The sequence below is a fragment of the Saimiri boliviensis genome, chromosome 14 (genome assembly GCF_048565385.1).
Source record: "Saimiri boliviensis isolate mSaiBol1 chromosome 14, mSaiBol1.pri, whole genome shotgun sequence".
Taxonomy (NCBI): Eukaryota; Metazoa; Chordata; class Mammalia; order Primates; family Cebidae; genus Saimiri; species Saimiri boliviensis.
The window spans coordinates 83,457,160-83,479,258 of NC_133462.1; the positions used below are offsets into that span (position 1 = coordinate 83,457,160).

Consider the following 22,099-nt stretch of genomic DNA (forward strand, 5'->3'; position numbering starts at 1 on the left):
TTTAAACAGGTTGTCACTTGTTTAAATTAAACTGTACTTGCTTTTCAGGGCGCCACAAGCCATTGTGCGTAGTGATTCCATTTCAAAAGAAAGTTACAGAATAGCCTCATTTTATGATGACCGGAATAAAATGAAACGGAGTAATTTTTTGAAAAATATACACAAGAAATTGAAGGAAAAAATAGAAAACATGAGTTGTGTTACAGCCACATGAAAACATATACATGATCAGGCCAGGCACGGTGGCTCACACCTGTAATCTCAGCACTTCGGAAGACTTGAGGCGGGAAGATCACTCAAGGTCAGGAGTTCGAGACCAGCCTGGGCAATATGGTGAACCCTGTCTTTACTCAAAATACAAAAATTAGCTGGTCATGGTGGCGGGCGCCTGTAATCTCAGCTACCCTGGAGGCTGAGGCCGGAGAATCGCTTGAACCAGGAGGCGGAGTTTGCAGTGAGCCGAGATCGCACCACTGCATTCCAGCCTTGGTAACAGACCGGGATTGTTTAAAATATATATGTGTGTGTGTGTGTGTGTGTGTGTGTGTGTGTATGTGTGTATATATATATATGAGATACATATTATATATGTACATGTGTATATGATATATAGAGATCAAAGTTAAGACAGTCTGACAAAACCGTGTATATATTATATATACATATACGTATATGTATATATGTGCTATATATATATATGTATGATCAAAGTTAAGATATTCTGGCAAGGAAAACCGTGGGCAGAAAGCAGGCATAAAGTTGAGGGGTAAAGAAGTCAAGCACCTGTGTCAAAGGCATTGGAACCAGAGTTACTTTACCTTGAATAGGGACTGAGTAAAATGAGCTGAGACCCACTGGGACACATTCCCAGAAAGTTTGGCATTCTTGATCACAGGATATTTACAGGGAAGAGAACAAGTTAATAAATGTTTACCTAACAGACCCAGGTAATGTCCTGATGTCCCGTTATCTTAAGAACAAAAGAAATCAAATAAATTAAAAAAGAAAATAAAAAAATAGAAAAAAAAACAACAAAACAATTCTTAATTTTCGCTTTAAGAATAGTATCGATTCTTGCAGTAGACAGTAGTTACACAGAATTAACAGTCCTTTTACAAAGAAGGGGTGCAGTGTCTCACACCTGTAATCCCAGCAATTTGGGAGGCCCAGATGGGCAGAGAGCTTGAGCCCAAGAGTTCAACACCAGCCTGGGCAACATGGAGAGACCCTATCTCTACAAAAAAATTTTAAAATTAGCCAGATGTGGTGGCTCACATCTGTGGTCCCAACTACACAGGGGAAGAGGAGGGCGAATCCCTTGATTCACGGAGGTCGAGGCTGCAGTGAGTTATGATTACACTACACTCTAAGCTGGGTGACGGAGTGAGAGAGACCTTGTCTCAAAACAAACACAAAAAACCAATCCTTTGTCACAAGTTCTTGTAGTAGCACACGTGTTCCCCATTCTTTTTTTACTGAGTTATAAACGAGCATTGTACCTAAGGTGGACATGTTCCTTCTCTTGCTTTTGGGTATGCCCCACTCTATGAAGTAGCCCGTCTTTCACATTTTTTTTTAGATGGAGTCTTGCTCTGTCACCCCGGCTGGAGTGCAGTGGTGCTATCTCGGCTCACCGCAACCTCTGCCTCCTAGGTTCAAGCGATTCTCCTGCCTCGGCCTCCTGAGTGGCTGGCATTACAGGCACGCACCACCACACCCCGCTGATTTTTGTATTTTTAGTAGAGACGGGGTTTCACCATGTTGATCAGGCTGGATTCAAACTCCTGACCTCATGATCTGCCCACCTCGGCCTTCCAAAGTGTTGGGATTGGGATTACAGGCGTGAGCCACTGCGCCAGGTTTTTTTTTTTTTTTTTTGGAGACAGAGCCTTACTCTGTCACCCAGGCTCGAGTGCAGTGGCACAATCTCAGCTCACTACAACCTGTCTCCTGGGTTCAAGCAAATTCCCTGCCTCAGCCTCCCTAGTAGCTAGGATTACAGGTTTGTGCCACCACGCCTGGCTAATTCTTGTATTTTTAGTAGAGGCAGGGTTTGACCATATTGGCCAGGCTGGTCTTGAACTCCTGACCTCTGGTGATCCACCTGCCTCCGCCTTCCAAAGTGTTGAGATTACAGGTATGAGCCACCATGCCCAGGCTTCTTTACTTTTTTATAAATAAACTTGTTTTCACTTTACTCTGTGGACTGGCCCAAATTCTTTCTTAGCAAGGTACAAGAAACCTCTGTTGAGGTCTGGATCCAGACACTTTTCTAGTAACAGCAGGATTTGGCTGGCCTTTGTCCCCAGTTCCTGAGAGCTCTAACCCATTACAATTGACTGGTTATTCATTCCTATAATCCTGGCACGCTGGGAGGATCGCTTGAGTCCAGCAATTTGAGACCAGCCTGGGCAACAAAGTGAGATACTGAAGCGACGTCATTTGGGCTAATACCCAAGGTTCGTTTCCTCATGCCAAGGAAAGCAAGAACAGAGGCACATGTGGAGTAAGGTTAAGAGCAGAGGTTTAATAGGCACAAGAAAAAAAAGGGAGGCCCAGATGTGGTGGCTCATGCCTTCAATCCCAGCACCTTGAGGGGGCCAAGGCAGGTGGATCACCTGAGGTCAGGAGTTCCGGACCAGCCTGGCCAACGTGGTAAAACCCCGCCTGTACTAAAAATACAGAAAATAGCTGGGTGTGGTGGCAGGTGCCTGTAATCCCAGCTACTCAGCAGACTGAGGCAGGAGAAGCGCCTGAACTTGGGAGGCAGAGGTTGCCATAACCTGAAATCACACCACTGCACTCCAGCCTGGGCAACAAGAGCACAACTCTGTCTCAAAAAAAAAAGACAAACCCTTCAAAGGTAGAGGTACTATTACAATGTGAATAAATTGAGAATGTGGAAGTGTCCACATTTTGTATATACCATCTGTAAAAAATTATACAACTCAACACATGATTAGGAGAAAACAGCACTTTTATTAGTAGCTCAGCAGGAAAAGAAAAAGCAGCTCCTGGTTATTTCTGTTTCCTCTGTTTCTTAGTGCATCTACTTTTCTTCTGTCCTTTCTTCTTCTTTTTAATGAGAACAGCTTTCTCTCCAATAAACAGGCTTTTAGAATGTCCTTCTGCATTTTTAGAAGTCAAATTAAGTCCCTGCTTAGGTTTACTAACATTCTTCAATCGTGGATTTGAATTTTGTTGTTTTAATTTTTCTTTATTAACAGAACGCATGACTCTGAGTTTTCTTCCCATTAGTTCAGAATTATTTAATTTCAGAGCAAGATGAACTGAATCTGTATGCTGCAAATAAAAAGAAAACACAATACATTAATTTCTACCAGAAACCCATCTGCGAAGAAACCAGTGAAGTGTGACTTTAACTGATGAGAACGACTTTCCAGTTTGCACAGATAATCCCCATCCAATCCCAGGTGCATCAGCCGCCATGCTCCGAGTCTCCCACCACGCTCCTCACCAGTGTTTCCCCAGGAAGCACTCAAGCTGCGTGTGAAATGTTCAGCTAAGTCACAATGCTATATGATTCATTTTTTCATTGTAAAATGAGGTTCTAAACTAGACTAGTCACATACAATATTTTAAACCAATAAACCTTCTCACAGCTATCTTTCTGTCAAAGCCCCACTGCATTAGGTGACGAGAGGGCAGGGAACTCTGTATTACAGTACCTGAGATGTTGGACTAGATTCCCTCTAGGGTTCCATTTAGATCCAAAATTCTGTTATACTTCTATTCTTTTTTTTTTTTTCCAGAGAATATTCCAAGTAATATACTTCTATTCTAATATAGAGCCATTAATGCTTACAACCCTGAATATCCATGAGCTGTTTGTTAAAGGGCTTTAGAAGCGTATCAAGTAATAGAAGACAGGGAGCAGAGAAGCAGTGAGATAACTACAAGATATAACAATAGCAACACAAGCTGTGAAAACCTTTCTAAAAAAGCTACCAGGCAATTGTCACCATTTCTCAAGTTTTCAAAATGGTAACACATTTTAATCTAGTAATATCCTACTGGGGATCGATCAGAAAGAAGTAATCTACAATTCAAGCAAACTTTGGAGAGAAAAACATAACCAGGCCAAGCAGGGTGACTCACACCTATAATCCTAGCACTTTGGGAGGCCAAGGTGGATAGACTGCTTGCACTCACTCAGAGTTCAAGACCAGCCTGAGAAATATGGGGAAATCCTGTCTCTACAAGAAAATATAAAAATTAGCCAGGCATGGTGGCACACACCTGTAGTCCTAGCTACTCAGGAAATTGAGATGGGAGAATCCCTAGAGCCTGGGAGGCAGAGGCTGCAGTGAGCTGAGATCGTGCCATAGCACTCCAGCCTCGGCAACAGAGTGAGACTGTTTAAAAAAAAAAAAAAAAAAACATGTAACCACTGCAATTTCATTATTACAGGGAAAAACAGAGAATTCTACCATGGTCCAACATGAGAGAAATGACAGTATAGATTCTGTTACATCACTCAATGGAACATGCTTACGTAATAGGAAATAACATAAAATAGGATGTAAACACAATTTTATATTTACAAAGAGAAGTTCAACTATAAAAATGGCAGGACAAGGAAAAACTGAAAGGAAATGTACTAATGGGTTGTTACTGAGGGAAGAAAAATTTATGACATCCCAAAATATGTACAGTCAGGTCCCCAAATCCATGACTTCAGTATCAGATGATTCAACCAATCGCAAATGGAAAATACTTGAAAACAACAAATAATATGACAATTTAAAAATATTTATTTATTTATTTATTTATTTTTTTTTTTTGAGACGGAGTTTCACTCTTGTTACCCAGGCTGGAGTGCAATGGCGCGATCTCGGCTCACCGCAACCTCCGCCTCCTGGGTTCAAGCAATTCTCCTGCCTCAGCCTCCTGAGTAGCTGGGATTACAGGCACGCGCCACCACGCCCAGCTAATTTTTTGTATTTTTAGTAGAGACAGGGTTTCACCATGTTGACCAGGATGGTCTCGATCTCTTGACCTCGTGATCCACCCGCCTCGGCCTCCCAAAGTGCTGGGATTACAGGCTTGAGCCACCGCGCCCAGCCAAAAATATTTATTTTATATATATATATAACAATATATATTTGTATAAATATGCCATTTTATATAAGGAACTTGAGCATCTGCAGATATATACATTGTTTGCTATGTGACAGGGATCCTAGAACCAATACGCCGTGGATACCAAGGGATGACAACAGGTTCTTTCTTTTTTTTTTTTTATTATTATTATTATTTTTTTATTTTTTATTTTTTTTGGAGACAGAGTTTCGCTCTTGTTACCCAGGCTGGAGTGCAATGGCGCGGTCTTGGCTCACTGCAACCTCCGCCTCCTGGGTTCAAGCAATCCTCCTGCCTCAGCCTCCTGAGTAGCTGGGATTACAGGCACGCACCACCATGCCCAGCTAGTTTTTTGTATTTTTTAGTAGAGACGGGGTTTCACCATGTTGACCAGGATGGTCTCGATCTCTTGACCTCGTGATCCACCCGCCTTGGCCTCCCAAAGTGCTGGGACTACAGGCTTGAGCCACCGCGCCCGGCCGTTTTTTTTTTTTTTGAGACGGAGTTTCGCTCTTGTTACCCAGGCTGGAGTGCAATGGCGCGATCTCGGCTCATCGCAACCTCCGCCTCCTGGGTTCAGGCAATTCTCCTGCCTCAGCCTCCTGAGTAGCTGGGATTACAGGCACGCGCCACCATGCCCAGCTAATTTTTGTATTTTTAGTAGAGACAGGGTTTCACTATGTTGACCAGGATGGTCTCGATCTCTTGACCTCGTGATCCACCCGCCTCGGCCTCCCAAAGTGCTGGGATTACAGGCTTGAGCCACCGCGCCCGGCCCTCTTGTTTGTTTTGAGATAGGGTCTCACTCTGTCACTTTGGCTGGAGTGAAGTGGTGCATTCTTAAGCAATCGTCCAGCCTCAGCCTCCTGAGTAGACAGGACCACAGGTGCCAGCTACCGTGACCAATTATTTATTTATTGACAGGGTCTCACTCTGCCATCCAGGTTGGATGGTTCACTGCAGCCTTGACCTCCCAAGGCTCAGGTGACCCTCCTGCCTCAGCCCTGCAAGGAACTGGTACTACAGGCATGCAGCACCATGCCCAGCTGATTTTTGTATTTTTTTTTTGTAGAGGCGGGATTTTGCCACATTGCCCAGGCTAGTCTTGAATTCCTGGCCTCAAGTGATCTAACTGCCTTGGCCTCCCAAAGTGCTGGGATTACAGGCGCGAGCCACTGACCCAGCCTTACTTACATATTTTTTTATAGAGACGGTGTCTACCTATGTTGCTCACGCTGGTCTTAAAGTCCCCGCCTTAATCAAGCCTCTTGTTTCAGCCCCTACAAAGTGCTGGGATTACAGTCAGGAGTCAACATGCCCGACCTGTATATTCTTTTACTACTTAATATTGTCAGGCATGAAACACTGGTTAAAAATTAATGAACTAATGGCCGGGCGCGGTGGCTCACGCCTGTAATCCTAGCACTTTGGGAGGCTGAGGTGGGTGGATCACCTGAGGTCAGGAGTTCAAGACCGGCCTGGCCATCATGGTGAAACCCCATCTTTAAAATTAAAAAAAAAAAAAAAAAAAAAAAAAAAATTAATGAACTAGGGAGCCGCGGTGGCTCAGGCCAGTTGTCCTGGTGCACAAGGAGGTGAGGTCAGGCGTTAAAGGCCAGCATGGGCAACGTATAAACCTCTCATCCATTAAAAAAAAAAAAAATTAAGAGCTAAATATTACTAATTTTGTACAAAGAATAAAACTTTCTTATACCTGAATGTCAATTATTTACTCTATTGTAGAGAAGGTGGACGAGATTTAATGATTTTAGTCCTAATATCCAATATCTGAAACACTTAACTAGTATAAAGAAAGAAGTAGGATGTTTTTTGGATAGGTGCAGTCATAGCAATATATTATGGCAGGTTATGAATTCAGTTTTCTTGTTTTCATTTTGTTTTGAGACGAAGTCTTGCTCTGTGGCCCAGGCTGGAATACAGTGGTGCAATCTCAGCTCACTGCAACCTCCACTCCTAGATTCAAGTGATTCTCCTGACTCGGCCTCCTGAGTAGCTGGGATTATAGGCATCTGCCACCACACCCGAATAACTTTTGTATCTTAGTGGAGACGAGGTTTCACCATGTGGGCCAGGCTGCTCTCGAACTCCTGAGCTCAAGAGATCCACCTGTCTCAGCCTCCCAAGGTGCTGGGATTACAGGCATGAGTCACTGTGCCCAGCCCAGTTTTCTTAAGATGGAATTTGAGAATGGAAGTGAAAGTTATGTCTGGATGACACACAGCAGTGTCAATGCCTCCGGGGCACTTCAAAGGACAGTGACAATAATCCCCCATACCTCAAAGAGCACATAGCCAAACCCTTTGCCAACGCCTGTAACTTGGTCCCTCACAATCCTCACAGCCATGATACTGCCACAGTCCAGGAAGTGCTTCTCAACGGCAGATTCTTCAACTTCTGAAAACAAAATCAACCAAAATGGAAGTTAAGAGTTGGGAGCTCCTCAGAAAAATGGAGATGTTTCATAATACTGCTAGTTAAGCATGGTCCCATGAAAATATGTCATTACACGGCATACCTTTTAGTACCTGTGTTGCCACGGCAAGCACACTGCATGCTTTAAAATTAGTCTTACATCAAAACATTACGTTACTACTCAGTTCTTATTTCCTTGTTATTTATTTAGTAACATTAACTGTACTTTGTTTAAATAAACTTACTGTAAGGGAGATTCCCTACAAAAACGGATCTCTTGTCTCTCTGAAACACAAAGACAGTTAATAAAAATCACTCATTAGACCAAAAAATGGAAGTCATCCAAATCTTCCCTGTCCCTCCTTCCCCCCGTATCTGACAGGTCACCACTTTTAAATTTAACCACACAACTGTTCCTTGATTCTGTTTCTTCTGCCTTCCCTGCTGGACTGTGTGTGGGTACCAGAGGAGGGAGCGGCTTTTTGTTCACAGCTGGCACTGCCACACGGCAGTGCTCGGGAAGAGCTTGCTATATTGGAGGAATGCAAACTTTTGGTAAAAGGCCAGACAGCAAATATTACAGGCTCTGCAGGACATGTAGAATCTGTTACAACTACTCAACTCTGCCATTATACCTTGAGAACAGCCCATAGATAATACACAAACAAATGAGTGTGGCTGTGTCAAAAGAACACTTTATTAACAAAAAAAGGCAGCAGGCAGACTTGGCTCTCAACCACAGTTTGTTGACCCGGTACTAGGTCTCCAAGTCAAGCCAGCGCTTTCATCCAGGTCACTGTCATTTCTCCACTAAGTTGCTCTGATATCGACAGAAATGTACTCTTATGTTTCTGTGGGTGAACCGTTATAACTGTCCTTCATTCATTTCTAGGCACCTCTACCAAATCCAAATCTGGTCATGTCACTCTGAGTTTAGAAGCAAGGTAGACGAGGTCTTCATGATTTGGCTTCTATTTGTCCAACAGCAACTCTTACACATTCTACCCACCTAATAACCGTATCAAGCTCTTGCCATCCCCTGAGCAAATTAGTTTCTATCCTTACCATTTATACTGTTTATTTCTGCCCAGACATAGCCTGCAACCTTTACAACATTTTTGGTCTACAGAAGTCTCCTCCTCTTTCTTTTTTCATCCCCATTTCTCCACAGGTTACGTTCTATCTCCTCATCTTTCAAGACTATTATGACATTTACTCCCCTGGAAACCTTCCTTGTCCCTTCTTGCTGGCACATCCCCAAGTCAAGCAAGCCAACCCTGAGCTGACAAATCATCCTGTGCATTAATAACAGTACTTATACGACAGTGACACGACTCATCGCTCTGATACTTTCTACTGTATACTGTCAGCTCCTAGGAAGCTGAGACGGTCTTAGAACTGTATCTCTGACAGAGTCTGTATTAAAGCTGTCTAATGAATCACTGAACTTTTGAGACCTCGGTCTACAAACTGAAGTGTTAGACCAGATGATGTCCAATGTACCTTTTGACCTAATTATAATTATTTGAGCTAATGGTAGGTAGGGGACATACTTCAAATGGAAGAGGACTATGTTTTCGTTTCTTTTTAAGAAACAGGGTCTCCCTCTGTTTGCCAGGCTGGAATGCAGTGGCACCATCACAGCCCACTGCAGCCTCAAACTCCTAGGCTCAGGTGATCCTCCAACCTCAGCCTTATGAGTAGCTGGGACTACTGGCATGCACCACACACTTGCCTAATTTTTTTATTTTGTAAAGGTGGTGTCTTGCTATATTGCCCAGGCTGTTCTTGAACTCCTGGCTCCAGTGATCCTCCCATCTTGGCCTCCCAAAATGTTAGGATTACAGGTATGAGCCACTGTGCCCAGCTAGGACTACGTTTTTGAAGCTAATGTTGACCTCAGTCCTTGTGCCTCTCTTGCCATCAACTCTAGCCACAGAGGACATAGGCTGTTTCCTTCTGAGCTTCCCTCACACTGCTGATTCCAGCCCCTTTGAGGAAAAGCCTAGAAGGAAAGATTTCTCTCTACAAAGCTCTCATTCCTTAAACAAACCAAGTACTACTTACAGATGAGGTCTCAGATGCGAGATCAACTCTAACACGAAATCCATCTGCAATTTGGGCCCCATTTCTATATTATAAATAAAAAGGGAAAATGGTTGTTAAAAATGAGCACTCAATTATTTTTTTTTATTTTTTATTTATTTATTTATTTTTTTTGAGACGGAGTTTCGCTCTTGTTACCCAGGCTGGAGTGCAATGGCGCGATCTTGGCTCACTGCAACCTCCGCCTCCTGGGCTCAGGCAATTCTCCTGCCTCAGCCTCCTAAGTAGCTGGGATTACAGGCACGCGCCACCATGCCCAGCTAGTTTTTTGTATTTTTAGTAGAGACGGGGTTTCACCATGTTGACCAGGATGGTCTTGATCTCTCGACCTCGTGATCCACCCGCCTCAGCCTCCCAAAGTGCTGGGATTACAGGCTTGAGCCACCGCTCCCGGCGAGCACTCAATTATTAAAACATCTATGCTAAAGTGAAAGAAAAGAATTAAAAAAAGTACTCAGGCCAGGACTGGTGGCTCACACCTGTAATTCCAGCACTTTGGGAGGACAAGGCAGGCAGATCATGAGGTCAGGAGTTCAAGACCAGCCTGACCAATATGGTGAAACCCCATCTCTACTAAAAACACAAAAATTAGCCAGGCGTGGTGGTGCATGCCCAGCTACTTGGGAGGCTAAGGCAGGAGAATCGCTTGAACCTGGGAGGTGGAGGTTGCAGTGAGCCAAGATCACACCACTGCACTTCAGCCTGGGAAACAGATCGAGTCTCCATCTCAAAAAAAAAACAAAACAAAAAACCTCATACATTCATAGATACTTATAGGACAATTATTCTGTTCAAACCTCAGGGATAAAATTACCTTTTCAATGCTTGTGTGGCAGCACTCTCATCCTTAAACACAACATAGGCATTAATATTTTTCTGGTCAGGATGAATTTTACGTCTACACCCAAAAAAAAAAAAAAAAAAAAAAAGAGAGAGACAAGGTAAAGTTTGTTAGCCTCAAAGTTACTAGAAAAAAATCCAGCTTCTTTTCAACTCTTAACACACATGACAAGAATTCTTGGGTGGAAATTTCATCTCTTTGAATAAACATTTAGTAATAACTCAAAAATAACACGCAACTTATGAAGATATCGGTGGAGACACAATCCACACTTTCTTAGGAGTCATAACCATGAAAAAAACAAATGGACCATGTATGTGAATCCCTGAGAACCACACAAGGACTAAAACCATCTTAACTGCAGCTCCGTATATAACACACAAATAAACAGTTGTGAAAGACATGAGTTTTCCTCTACTGTAAAATAAAACACCCATATAGAAGAGTGCACAAACCATGTATAGCTGAGCAAATTAACAAGAGCTCAACGTGCCTCACAGCCCACTCAGAAGCCCCTCTGTGGCCCTCTCCAGCTGCAGCTCCTCCTTCCCTCCAAAGGCAACCACCATTCCCATTTTTATAGGAACTACTTCCCTGCACATCTTTGTGGTTTTATTAGCCAAGTGTCTTAGATATTATACTTTGGTCATGTCTGTTCTTTTGACTTAGTATGTCTTTTGAATCTTGTTTAATTTACAGAATTTTCCCTGCATCTCTTTATCTCACTGTTTGGCCTGCACAATTCTCCACAGCCTAGATTTTGTGAGTGTAAGCTTATCAAGTAGCTCAACACAAACCTTTGTCCCCGATATTTCTTGTAAACTGACAGCTGCATCCAAAGGTTGGATCAGACTCAGAGTTGACCCCTTTGTCAGGACTGTCAGTAGGTGCTCTGTTCTTTCAAGGGAGACATGTTATGACTGGTTTTTACTCTTCTGTGAATCACTGCAGCTGGTGCTACTCAACGCCTAAACTCATTAATTCACGAGGTTTGCAAAATGGTGATAGAATTTGGATGTGATAAGTTAGCAAAAAGGACATAGTCATGAACACAGATCTTCCCTGAAGACATCCACCTACTGCTACAAAGAAAAATGCTACTATACAACTGAGTATCATCAAGAAGGGATCTGGAAGATAGTGACTGACATGACTCATGGCATTCTGTAAGGAAACACTATACTAACACTTTTGTATTGATTAAACCAGCTGTGATTTATTGAATGCCTAATGTATACCAGACACTCCGCTAGACATTTTATGTATTTAATCTCTCATCTCCAACATGAGTGTATTTTCTAAGTTTATGAATCTGGAAGCTGAGTCTGAAAGAGGTACATGACTATGATGAAAAGGCAGCAAGTGGCTGGCCAAGGACTGAAACCAAGTCTAGCTGACTCTAGAGCCCTGCTCTTTCACACAACACACGGCTGCTGACAACATCCAAATCCAACACATCCTAGTGTATCCCCAGGAATAAATGTTGCAGTTCCGCTTCCACCTAGAATGTAGGAAGCCAGAGAGTACATCACTCCTGCCCTTACCAGTAAGAAGAAACCACATAACCCACAGCATCATAACGTTTGTCACAGCCATCAGAGAGCTGAAGTCTCGGGGAAACCTAGCAGCCTGGAAGCTAAGGACAGGCCCGCTCCCTCCAAGGGGAGACAGAGGAAGGACTGGCTCTACTGGCTCTATGGTGGCCAAGCACAGGGGCAAAATGCTGGACACCAGACAAGGAGGAAAGATTCAAGCCATGATCTCACTAAAAACCCCAGAGCTGGGCCTGAAACGGAAGCCCTGGAGGTTGCTGATGCAGGAGTGTTCACCCAGCCCTAGGATCTGCCCCACTGGCCTCCACTCAGTGGGAAAGACTGAGATCGCAGCCATCGGTGCTGCAGGCCTGGAGAAGGGAATGGACAAAATGTGGAAAAGGCACAAAGCCCCACCTGGATTCTTCTCCCGACTGAGGAGAAGGCTAAGCTGCTAGGGGAAGAATGGCAAACCCTGTCACTCCAGGGCACAGAGAAGACGCCTACAGCTGGAGGAAGGGAGGAGTCCAGCTACTGGGGGAGAGATGGGAAACATCCTCTCCACAATCCCCACCAAAGGTACAAGGCATTTGGCACAGCTTGGCTGCCCCAGGAAAGAGGCACTGATCAGGTGCACTCCTGAGACACAGAAACAGTAAGACAGGACAGCAGAGACCCGGCTGCACCCACTCCCACCAGACTATCAAGCCAACTGACAAACAACAGCACCCCCTTCCCAATTTTTTTTTGAGACGAAGTTTCACTCTTGTAGCCCAGGCTGGAGTGCAGTGGCACGATCTCAGCTCGCTACAGCCTCCACCTCCCAGGTCCAAGCAATTCTCCTGCCTCAGCCTCCCGAGTAGCTGGGACTATAGGTGTGCACCACCACACCCAGCTAATTTTTGTATTTTTAGTAGAGACAGGTTTTTACCACATTGGCCTCCCAAAGTGCTGGGATTACAGGTGTGAGCCGCCTGGCCAACAACAGCACTCTGTAAATGAGATCTTCCAGAAAACTTAAAAGTTTCAATCTTTAAGACACACCTCTGGCCATGCCCGGTGGTTCACATCTGTAATCCTAGCACTCTGGAAGGCTGAGGTGAGCAGATCATCTGAGGTTAGGAGTTTGAAACCAGCCTGGCCAACATGGTGAAACCCCGTCTCCTCTAAAAATACATAGATTAGCCGGGCATGGAGCCAGGCGCTTATAGTCCTAGCCACTTGGGAGGCTGAGGCAGGAGAATTGCTTGAACCCAGGAGGCAGAGGCTGCAGTGAACTGGAATTGCGCCACTGCATTCCAGCCTGGTGACAGAGCAAGACATCTCCAAAAAAAAAAAAAAAAAAAAAAAAAAAGACAAGAATAAGACATCTCTAAAAAAGCCAGCCACAAATGGGAGCAAAGTATCTGAAACACACATAGCAGGAAAAAGTATTATATCTATAATACATAAAGAACTCCTTACAATTATATAAAAATAATTTAAAAGTCACTAAAAAAAATGGGCAAAATTTTCGTACCAACATTTCACCAAAGAATAGATACAAATAGTAAGCACATAAGATGCTTAACACCTTTAGTCACTGTGGTTGACAAACTTCTAGAATGGCTAAAATTAAATGACAATGCCAAATGCTGGTGAGGAACTGACATTCTTATCTAGTTGGTGGAAATGTAAAATGGTACAAGCACTTTGGAAAACATTTTGCAGCTTCCTAGAAAGTTAAAACATACCATAAAATCCGACCAGGCAGCTTCTCAAGAGAAATGATCTGCACCCAAGTATTTTTAGCATTTTTATGCATAGTAGCCAAAGGCTGAAATAACCTGAATGTTCAAAAACTAGTGAATGAAGCCGGGCGTGGTGGCTCATGCCTGTAATCCCAGAACTTTGGCAGGCCAAGGCAGGCAGATTCAGGAGTTCGAGACTAACCTGGCCAACGTGGCAAAACCCCATCTCTACTAAAAATACAAAGTAATTAGCCAAGCATGGTGGTGTGTGTCTGTAATCCCAGTTAATCAGGAGGCTGAGTCAAGAGACTCACTTCAAGTGGAGATAACAAAATGAAACAGTGAATGGATAAACAAATGGTACTGCCATACAATGGATTATGAGTGCAATACAATCGAATAAATTACCAATGCATTGCAATAATAAGAACAAATCTCAGAAGAGCACAGTGGCTCAAGCCTGTAATTCCAACACTTTGGGAGGCAAAGGCAGGAGGGTTGCTTGAGCTCAGGAGTTCCAGACCAGCTTGGCAACAATAGGGACACCTTGGCTCTACTAAAAACTTTAAAAATCAGCCTGGCATGGTGGTGAGCACCTGTAGTCCCAGCTATTCAGGAGAACTGCTTGAGCTCGGGTGATCAACGCTGCCGTGAGCCATGACTGTGCCACCTCCAGCCTGGGTGACAGCACAAGATCCTGTCCCCCACCGACCCCCAACAACCCTCCCCCACAAAAAAACAAACCTCAAAATCACTATGCTGAGCAAATTAGACAAGAGTACATCCTGTATGATGAGTCCACTTACATAAAATTCTGGAAAAGGCAAACTAACACATACAGACAGAAAGCAAGTGAGTGGCTGCCTGAGGACAGAGGTAGGGGGACATATTGCAAAGGGTCAGGAAGAAACTTGAGGTGATATGTTCAGTATCTGGACTATGGCAGTGATTTCAAGATTGCCTACATATGTCAAAATCATAATTAAATTGTACATGTCAAATATGTGCAGTTTACTGGAGGTAGCTTTAACAAAGTTTAAAAAAAAGTTTTAAAAATTTTGGCTATAAGAAAAAGGAAACAAGTTTTACATGGCAAAATTTCCCATAAGCCAAATCAAAACGCTAACAAGTTGGGGTGTGGTGGTGTGCACCTATAGTCCCAGCTGCTCCGGAGACTGAGGCAGAAAGATTACCTGAGCCCAAGAATTCCAAGTTATAGTGGGCTGTGACTGAGTCACTGCACTTCTGCTGGAGAACAAAGTAAGATTGTCTTTCAAAAATAAAATAAAAAGCAAATGACAAATAGAGAAAAAATCAGCCTTTTGTGACTCCTGTCACAAAAGGCTGATTTTATTAACATTCCACACATCAGTATGACTAACAACTCAAACAAAAGAAAGCACAGCCAGGCGAGGTGGCTCATGCCTGTAATCCTAACACTTTGGGAGGCCAGGGTGGGCGGATTACAAGGTGAGAAGTTTGAGATAAGCCTGGCCAATATGGTGAAACCCCATCTCTACTAAAAATACAGAAATTAGCTGGGCATGGTGGCGCCTGCCTGTAGTCCCAGCTACTCAGGAGGCTGAGGCAAAAGAATCACTTGAACCTGGGAAGTGGAGTTGCAGTGAGCCGAGATCGTGCCACTGCACTCCAGCCTGGTGACAGAGCAAGACTCCGTCTCAAGGAAAGAAAAAAAGAAAAGAAATACCACACTTATTTATCAGGTTTCCAATAATCAAAAAGCTCAAAAACATACTTTTAATTTTCTTTTTGAGATGGGGTCTCACTCTGTCATCCAGGCTGGAGAGTAATGCTGTAATCATGGCTCACTGCAGCCTCCACTCTCCAGGCTCAAGTGATCCTTCCACCTCAGTCCCCAGAGTAGCCGGACTACAGGTGTGCACCACCTTCACCAGCTAATTTTTGTATTTCTTTTTTTTTTTTGAGACAAAGTTTTGCTTGTCGCCCAGGCTGGAGTGCAACGGCAGGATCTCGGCTCACTGCAACCTCCGCCTCCTGGGTTCAAGCAATTCCCCTGCCTCAGCCTCCCGAGTAGCTGGGATTACAGGAGCCCACCACCACAGCTGGCTAATTTTTGTATTTTTAGTAGAGATAGGGTTTCACCATGTTGGCTAGGCTGGTCTTGAACTCCTGACCTCAGGTGATCCGCCCATCTTGTCCTCCCAAAGTGCTGGGATTACAGGTGTGAGCCACTTCGCCCATCCTAATTGTTGTAGTTCTTTTTTGTTTTTTCTGGAGATGGAGTTTCACTCTTGTTACCCAGGCTGGAGTGCAATGGTGCGATCTCGGCTCACCATAGCCTCCGCCTCCTGGGTTCAGGCAATTCTCCTGCCTCAGCCTCCCGAGCTGGGATTACAGGCATGCACTACCATGCCCAGCTAATTTTTTGTATTTTTAGTAGAGACGGGGTTTCACCATGTTGACCAGGTTGGTCTCGATCTCTTGACCTCGTGATCCACCCGCCTCGGCCTCCCAAAGTGCTGGGATTACAGGCGTGAACCACCACGCCTGACCCTGTTGTAGTTCTTTATAGAGAGGGGTTCTCCTCATGTTGCCCAGGCTGATCTCAAACTCTAAGGCTTAAGCACTCTACCCACCTCAGCATCCCAAAGTGCTGGGATTACAGGCACAGGCTACCTTCCCTGGCCAACAAACTGTTTTTGTAAAGTAAAAAACTTTACTGTTGGTAAAAATGTGGAACTATAAATAGGCTGCAATCTCTATGAGACAGCAGTCAAAATTATGAATGCAAATACCCTTCTGACTGAGGAATGCCACTGCTGAGGTTTATCCTACAGGAAAGTTTAGCTTATGTGCAAAATTACCTAAGTACCAGGTCGCTCATTTACTCCAACATTATTTGTTTGGTTTGTTTGAGACAGGATCTTGCTCTGCTGCTCATGCTACAGTGCAGTGGTTTATGCAGCCTCAAATTCCTGGGCTCAAGTCATCATCCCACACCAGCCTCCCAAGTAGCTGGGACTACAGACATGTGCCACCATGCCCAGCTAAAGTATTACAACAGGATTTTTTTTTTTTTTTTTTTTTTTTTAAGACAAGGTCTCACTCTATCACCAAGGCTGGAGTACAGTGGCGCAATCACAACGCCTCCACCTCCTGAGCTCAGGTGTTCCTTCATCTGATTCCCAAGTAGCTGGGACTACAGTGCACACCATCATGCCCAGCTAATTTTTTGTAGAGATGGGATTTGCCATTTTGCTGAGGCTGGTCCTGGTCTGAAGTCATCTGCCCACCTTGGCCTCCCACAGTGCTGGGATTACAGGCGTGAGCCACTGCACCCAGCCTCTGGCATTATTTGTAATGGCCATGAGACTGGGAAGAAACTTTATGCCCATCAATGGGAGATTTGGTAAAATAAATTAAGGCACACTTTAGAGAATACTCTAAGAAAAAGAACATTTTTAAAAATGCTCTAAAATTAATCACTTTCACACCAATACAAACAGATCTCCAAGTTGTACCAAGTAGAAAAAGGGAAGGTGTGGAGTAGCGTATATGCTGAATACCATCGAGTTAAACAGTTTTATGTGAGAAGAACACGTATGCATATCAGTTTGTAAATGCATAACATGTCTCTAGAAGCTTACTCAAGAAACTAAAAACATTTGCCTAGAGTAGGGAATTGGCTGACTAGAGAAAAGGTGTATAATTAAATTGTATTTATTTATTTATTTTGAGGCAGAGTCTCATTCTGTCACCCAGGCTGCAGTGCAGTGGCATGATCTCGGCTCACTGTAACCCTCGTGTCCTAGATTTAAGCGATTCTCTTGCCTCAGCCTCCCAAGCAGCTGGGAATACAGGCATGTGCCACCATGCCCCACTACTTTTTCTGTTTTTAGTAGGGACAGTGTTTTGCCATGTTGGACAGGCTGGTCTGGAACTCCTGGCCTCAAATGATCCGCCCACTTCAGCTTCCCAAAGTGCTGGGATAACAGTTGTGATCCACCACACGAGGCCATAATTAAATTTTAACTTAAAAACAACAAAAAAGCAGTGGCTCACCCCTGTAATCTCACTACTTTAGAAGACTAAGCCGGGCGTGGTGGCTCAAGCCTGTAATCCCAGCACTTTGGGAGGCCGAGGCGGGTGAATCACGAGGTCAAGAGATCGAGACCATCCTGGTCAACATGGTGAAACCCCGTCTCTACTAAAAATACAAAAAATTAGCTGGGCATGGTGGTGCGTGCCTGTAATCCCAGCTACTCGGGAGGCTGAGGCAGGAGAATTGCCTGAACCCAGGAGGCGGAGGTTGCGGTGAGCCGAGACCGTGCCATTGCACTCCAGCCTGGGTAACAAGAGTGAAACTCTGTCTCAGAAAAAAAAAAAAAAAGAAGACTAAGGCAAGAGGATTTCTTGAAGTCAGGAGTTCAAGACTAGCCTGAGAAACACAATAAGACTCTGTCTCTAAAATAAAATAAAATAAATTAGCCAGGTGTAGTTCCAGCTACTTGGGATGCTGAGATGGGAGCATCACTTGAGCCCAAAAGTTTAAGGCTTCAGTGAGCTAAGATCTTGCCACTACACTCCAGCCTGGGTGACAGAGCATGATCTTGAATGTTAAAAAATAAACCAAACAGGCTGGGCACGGTGGCTCAAGCCTGTAATCCCAGCACTTTGGGAGGCCGAGGCGGGTGGATCACGAGGTCAAGAGATGGAGACCATCCTGGTCAACATGGCAAAACACTGTCCCTACTAAAAACAGAAAAAGTAGTGGGGCATGGTGGCTCACGCCTATAATCCCAGCACTTTGGGAGGCCGAGGCAGGTGTATCACGAGGTCTAGCGATCGAGACCATCCTGGTCAACATGGTGAAACCCCGTCTCTACTGAAAATACAAAAATTAGCTGGGCATGGTGGTGAGTGCCTGTAGTCCCAGCTACTCGGGAGGCTGAGGCAGGAGAACTGCTTGAACCCAGGAGGCGGAGGCTGCGGTGAGCCGAGATCGCGCCATTGCACTCCAGCCTGGGTAACAAGAGAGAAACTCCGTCTCAAAAAAAAAAAAAAAAAAAAAAAAGAAATCTCTGCTTATAAACTTCTTCATTTCATGTATCATTAAGAGAAAAAATACCCAAGATGTGAGACTAACAGGAAACCCACATACAACTGAAGCTTACAGCTTTGTGCAGTGGCAGTATCGTAGTCAATGAGGTTTATCCGAGGCGCGATTATTGCTAATTGAAAACTTTTCCCAATAACCCGCTGTGACGACTTGCAATACAGTCAGCACTGGCAATTTTTGACAGTCTCTGTGGAGACTGATTTTTCAAAAAAACCCTGAAGCTAAATAAAAAATAAGCCTTCCATATGGAAGGGTGAACAAGGAGACTTATATGTTTCATTCCTGACACTGAATGGGGAACAAAAACATCCCCTGAGCACTGGAAACAAGCCACTACCAGTATGGTCCAAAACCCTCCGAGAACATCAAGTGGTTATAGGCTGGCAGTACACCTAGGTGACAACACAAGCAAACATGAATTATCTCTGGAAAAACACAGGAAATATAGCATTTGTAAACTGTATGAGAAAATTTAGGGATGAAGCTTTACATTCTTTTCCAAACACTAAAAACATTCTTGAAATTTCTCATGGCTCATTTTCTAGTGATACTTTCTATGACTCTACAATTTACATTATGGATTAAAGAAAAACGTGACAAATTTAAAGGCTCTTAAATACAGAAAGAAAACAGTCAAGCATGCTCTATTATCCAAATACATTAATAAAAATCTATTAAATTGTTAAGAACTAGGCCGGGCGCGGTGGCTCAAGCCTGTAATCCCAGCACTTTGGGAGGCCGAGGTGGGTGGATCACGAGGTCGAGAGATCGAGACCATCCTTGTCAACATGGTGAAACCCCGTCTCTACTAAAAATACAAAAAATTAGCTGGGCATGTTGGCACATGCCTGTAATCCCAGCTACTCAGGAGGCTGAGGCAGGAGAATTGCCTGAACCCAGGAGGCGGAGGTTGCAGTGAGCCGAGATCGCGCCATTGCACTCCAGCCTGGGTAACAAGAGCGAAACTCCGTCTCAAAAAAAAAAAAAAAAAAAAAAAATTGTTAAGAACTAGTCTTGCCGGGCGCGGTGGCTCAAGCCTGTAATCCCAGCACTTTGGGAGGCCGAGGCGGGTGGATCACGAGGTCGAGAGTTCGAGACCATCCTGATCGACATGGTGAAACCCCGTCTCTACTAAAAATACAAAAAATTAGCTGGGCATGGTGGCTCGTGCCTGTAATCCCAGCTACTCAGGAGGCTGAGGCAGGAGAATTGCCTGAACCCAGGAGGCGGAGGTTGCGGTGAGCCGAGATCGCCCCATTGCACTCCAGCCTGGGTAACAAGAGCGAAACTCTGTCTCAAAAAAAAAAAGAACTAGTCTTACTCTATAGCCAAAAAGGAAGAAAGTTTAAGGTGACTCCCTTCCTCTAATTATAGACTTACTTTATTGCTGCCAACTTTTTGGATAGAGTTCCCTCTGCTGGAATCTTTTAAGAGAAAAAAAAAAGTATTAAAGACAATATTTAAAATATTACTTCAAATTAATATTTTAACAAGTCTAGATATTCAACTCCAGTACACTGTGATCAAAAACATTCTAGGGAAATAAATAAAAAATAATCATCCTAATGTTATATAAAATGAAGCTTGTGGCTTAGGATAAGCTTGTCCAACGACAGCATCGTACGCATATTTAACAAAAACTGAGACAAAAGTTAAGATACTGGGCTCTTAAACTGTGTCAGATGACTCAAACAGGGAGGATGCTAGGAAGAGACACTGATAGTGAAAGATACATGAAAAATTTAAGGAAAAATAACTTTATAAATTAACATTTTATCGTGTATTCTGATACAATGTATTTTATCTATTTAATTATTTATTTATTTATTTTGAGATGGAGTCGTGCTCTGGCACCCAGGTTGGAGTGAGGTGGAGCGATCTCAGCTCACTGCAACCTCCGCCTCCCAGGTTCAAATGATTCTCCTGCCTCAGCCTCCCAAGTAGCTGGGATTACAGGCGCGTGCCACCATGCCCAGCTAATTTTTGTATTTTTAGTAGAGACAGGATTTCACCACGTTGGTCAGACCGCTCTCGAACTCATGACCTCATGATCTAACCTCCTCAGCCTCCAAAAGTGCTGGGATTACAGGCATGAGCCACTGCGCCTGGCTCAAATACAATTTTTGGTATGTCTAACTAAACTGACGAATAACGTAAGACAACATAAAAGATACCAACCCTGCAAGTTCACAATCTAGGAGCGTCTCGAATGTAAATGCCATTTAGGGCAGTTATGATAAATCTTTTCTGGAAAACTTATTTTCCTTCTCAGTAACCTGATAGTTGACATAGTAAAACTAAGAAATTTTAACTCTTTCTTCTGTTTGCAGTTTGTCTTGCTCAAATTGCTAACCTATTCAAGCTCTCAAATCTCAAAAAAAAAAAAAAAAAATACAAGACATAGAAATGTCCAAACAAGGCTGGGTGCAGTGGCTCACACCTGTAATCCCAGCACTTTGGGAGGCCAAGGTGGGTGGATCATAAGGCCAGGAGTTCAATACCAGCCTGAACAAAATGGTAAAACAAGATGGTGAAACCCCATCTGTAGTAAAAATACAAAAATTAGCTGAGTACAGTGGCAGGCGCCTGTAATCCCAGCTACTTGGGAAGCTGAGGCAGGAGAATCGCTCGAACCCGGAAGATGGAGGTTGAAGTGAGCCGAGATTGCGCCACGCACTCCAGCCTAGGCGATAGAGTGAGATTCTGTCTCAAACAAACAAAAAAAAGTCCAAATGAATAATCAACAAACATCTGAATGAATAATCAACATGTGAATGACATCATCAAAACACATTTACTGGGTGCCTTCCACACAGGGTCTACATCCCGTTATTTGTTTGCTTTTGTATCTTTTTTTTTTTTTTTGAGATGGAGTTTCGCTCTTGTTACCCAGGCTGGAGTGTAATGGCGCGATCTCGGCTCACCGCAACCTCCGCCTCCTGGGTTCAGGCAATTCTCCTGCCTCAGCCTCCTGAGGAGCTGGGATTACAGGCACGTGCCACCATGCCCAGCTTATGTTTCTTATTTTTAGTAGAGATGGGGTTTCACCGTGTTGACCAGGATGGTCTCGATCTCTTGACCTCGTGATCCACCCGCCTCGGCCTCCCAAAGTGCTGGGATTACAGGCTTGAGCCACCGCGCCCGGCCCCTGCTTTTGTATCTTTTTGTTTGTTAGTTTTTGAGACAGAGCCTCACTCTGTCACCCAGGCTGGAGTGTAGTGGCATAATCTCAGCTCGCTGCAACCTTCGCCTT

The 22,099-nt window shown here is 44.0% G+C and overlaps 1 protein-coding gene and 1 non-coding gene across 3 annotated transcripts in view; one reads left to right on the forward strand and one right to left on the reverse strand.

Moving 5' to 3' along the window:
- Window positions 1-2,959: 2,959 nt before the first annotated feature.
- The window catches only part of RBM34 (RNA binding motif protein 34), a 30,854-nt gene continuing 11,714 nt past the window's right edge, over window positions 2,960-22,099 (reverse strand). For both annotated transcript variants that reach the window (XM_039464334.2, XM_039464332.2), the window contains 6 exons: window positions 20,227-20,270; window positions 10,457-10,540; window positions 9,604-9,667; window positions 7,782-7,821; window positions 7,400-7,518; window positions 2,960-3,303 (listed from right to left, as the gene is read on the reverse strand). In XM_039464334.2, the coding sequence (XP_039320268.1) occupies window positions 3,019-3,303; window positions 7,400-7,518; window positions 7,782-7,821; window positions 9,604-9,667; window positions 10,457-10,540; window positions 20,227-20,270 (636 nt within the window). In that variant the 3' untranslated portion in view covers window positions 2,960-3,018. The remainder of the gene's footprint in view (window positions 3,304-7,399; window positions 7,519-7,781; window positions 7,822-9,603; window positions 9,668-10,456; window positions 10,541-20,226; window positions 20,271-22,099) is intronic.
- LOC120362099 (U4 spliceosomal RNA) lies at window positions 18,902-19,042 on the forward strand. Its single transcript, XR_005578096.1, has one exon. It is a non-coding gene; the product is annotated as a U4 spliceosomal RNA (small nuclear RNA).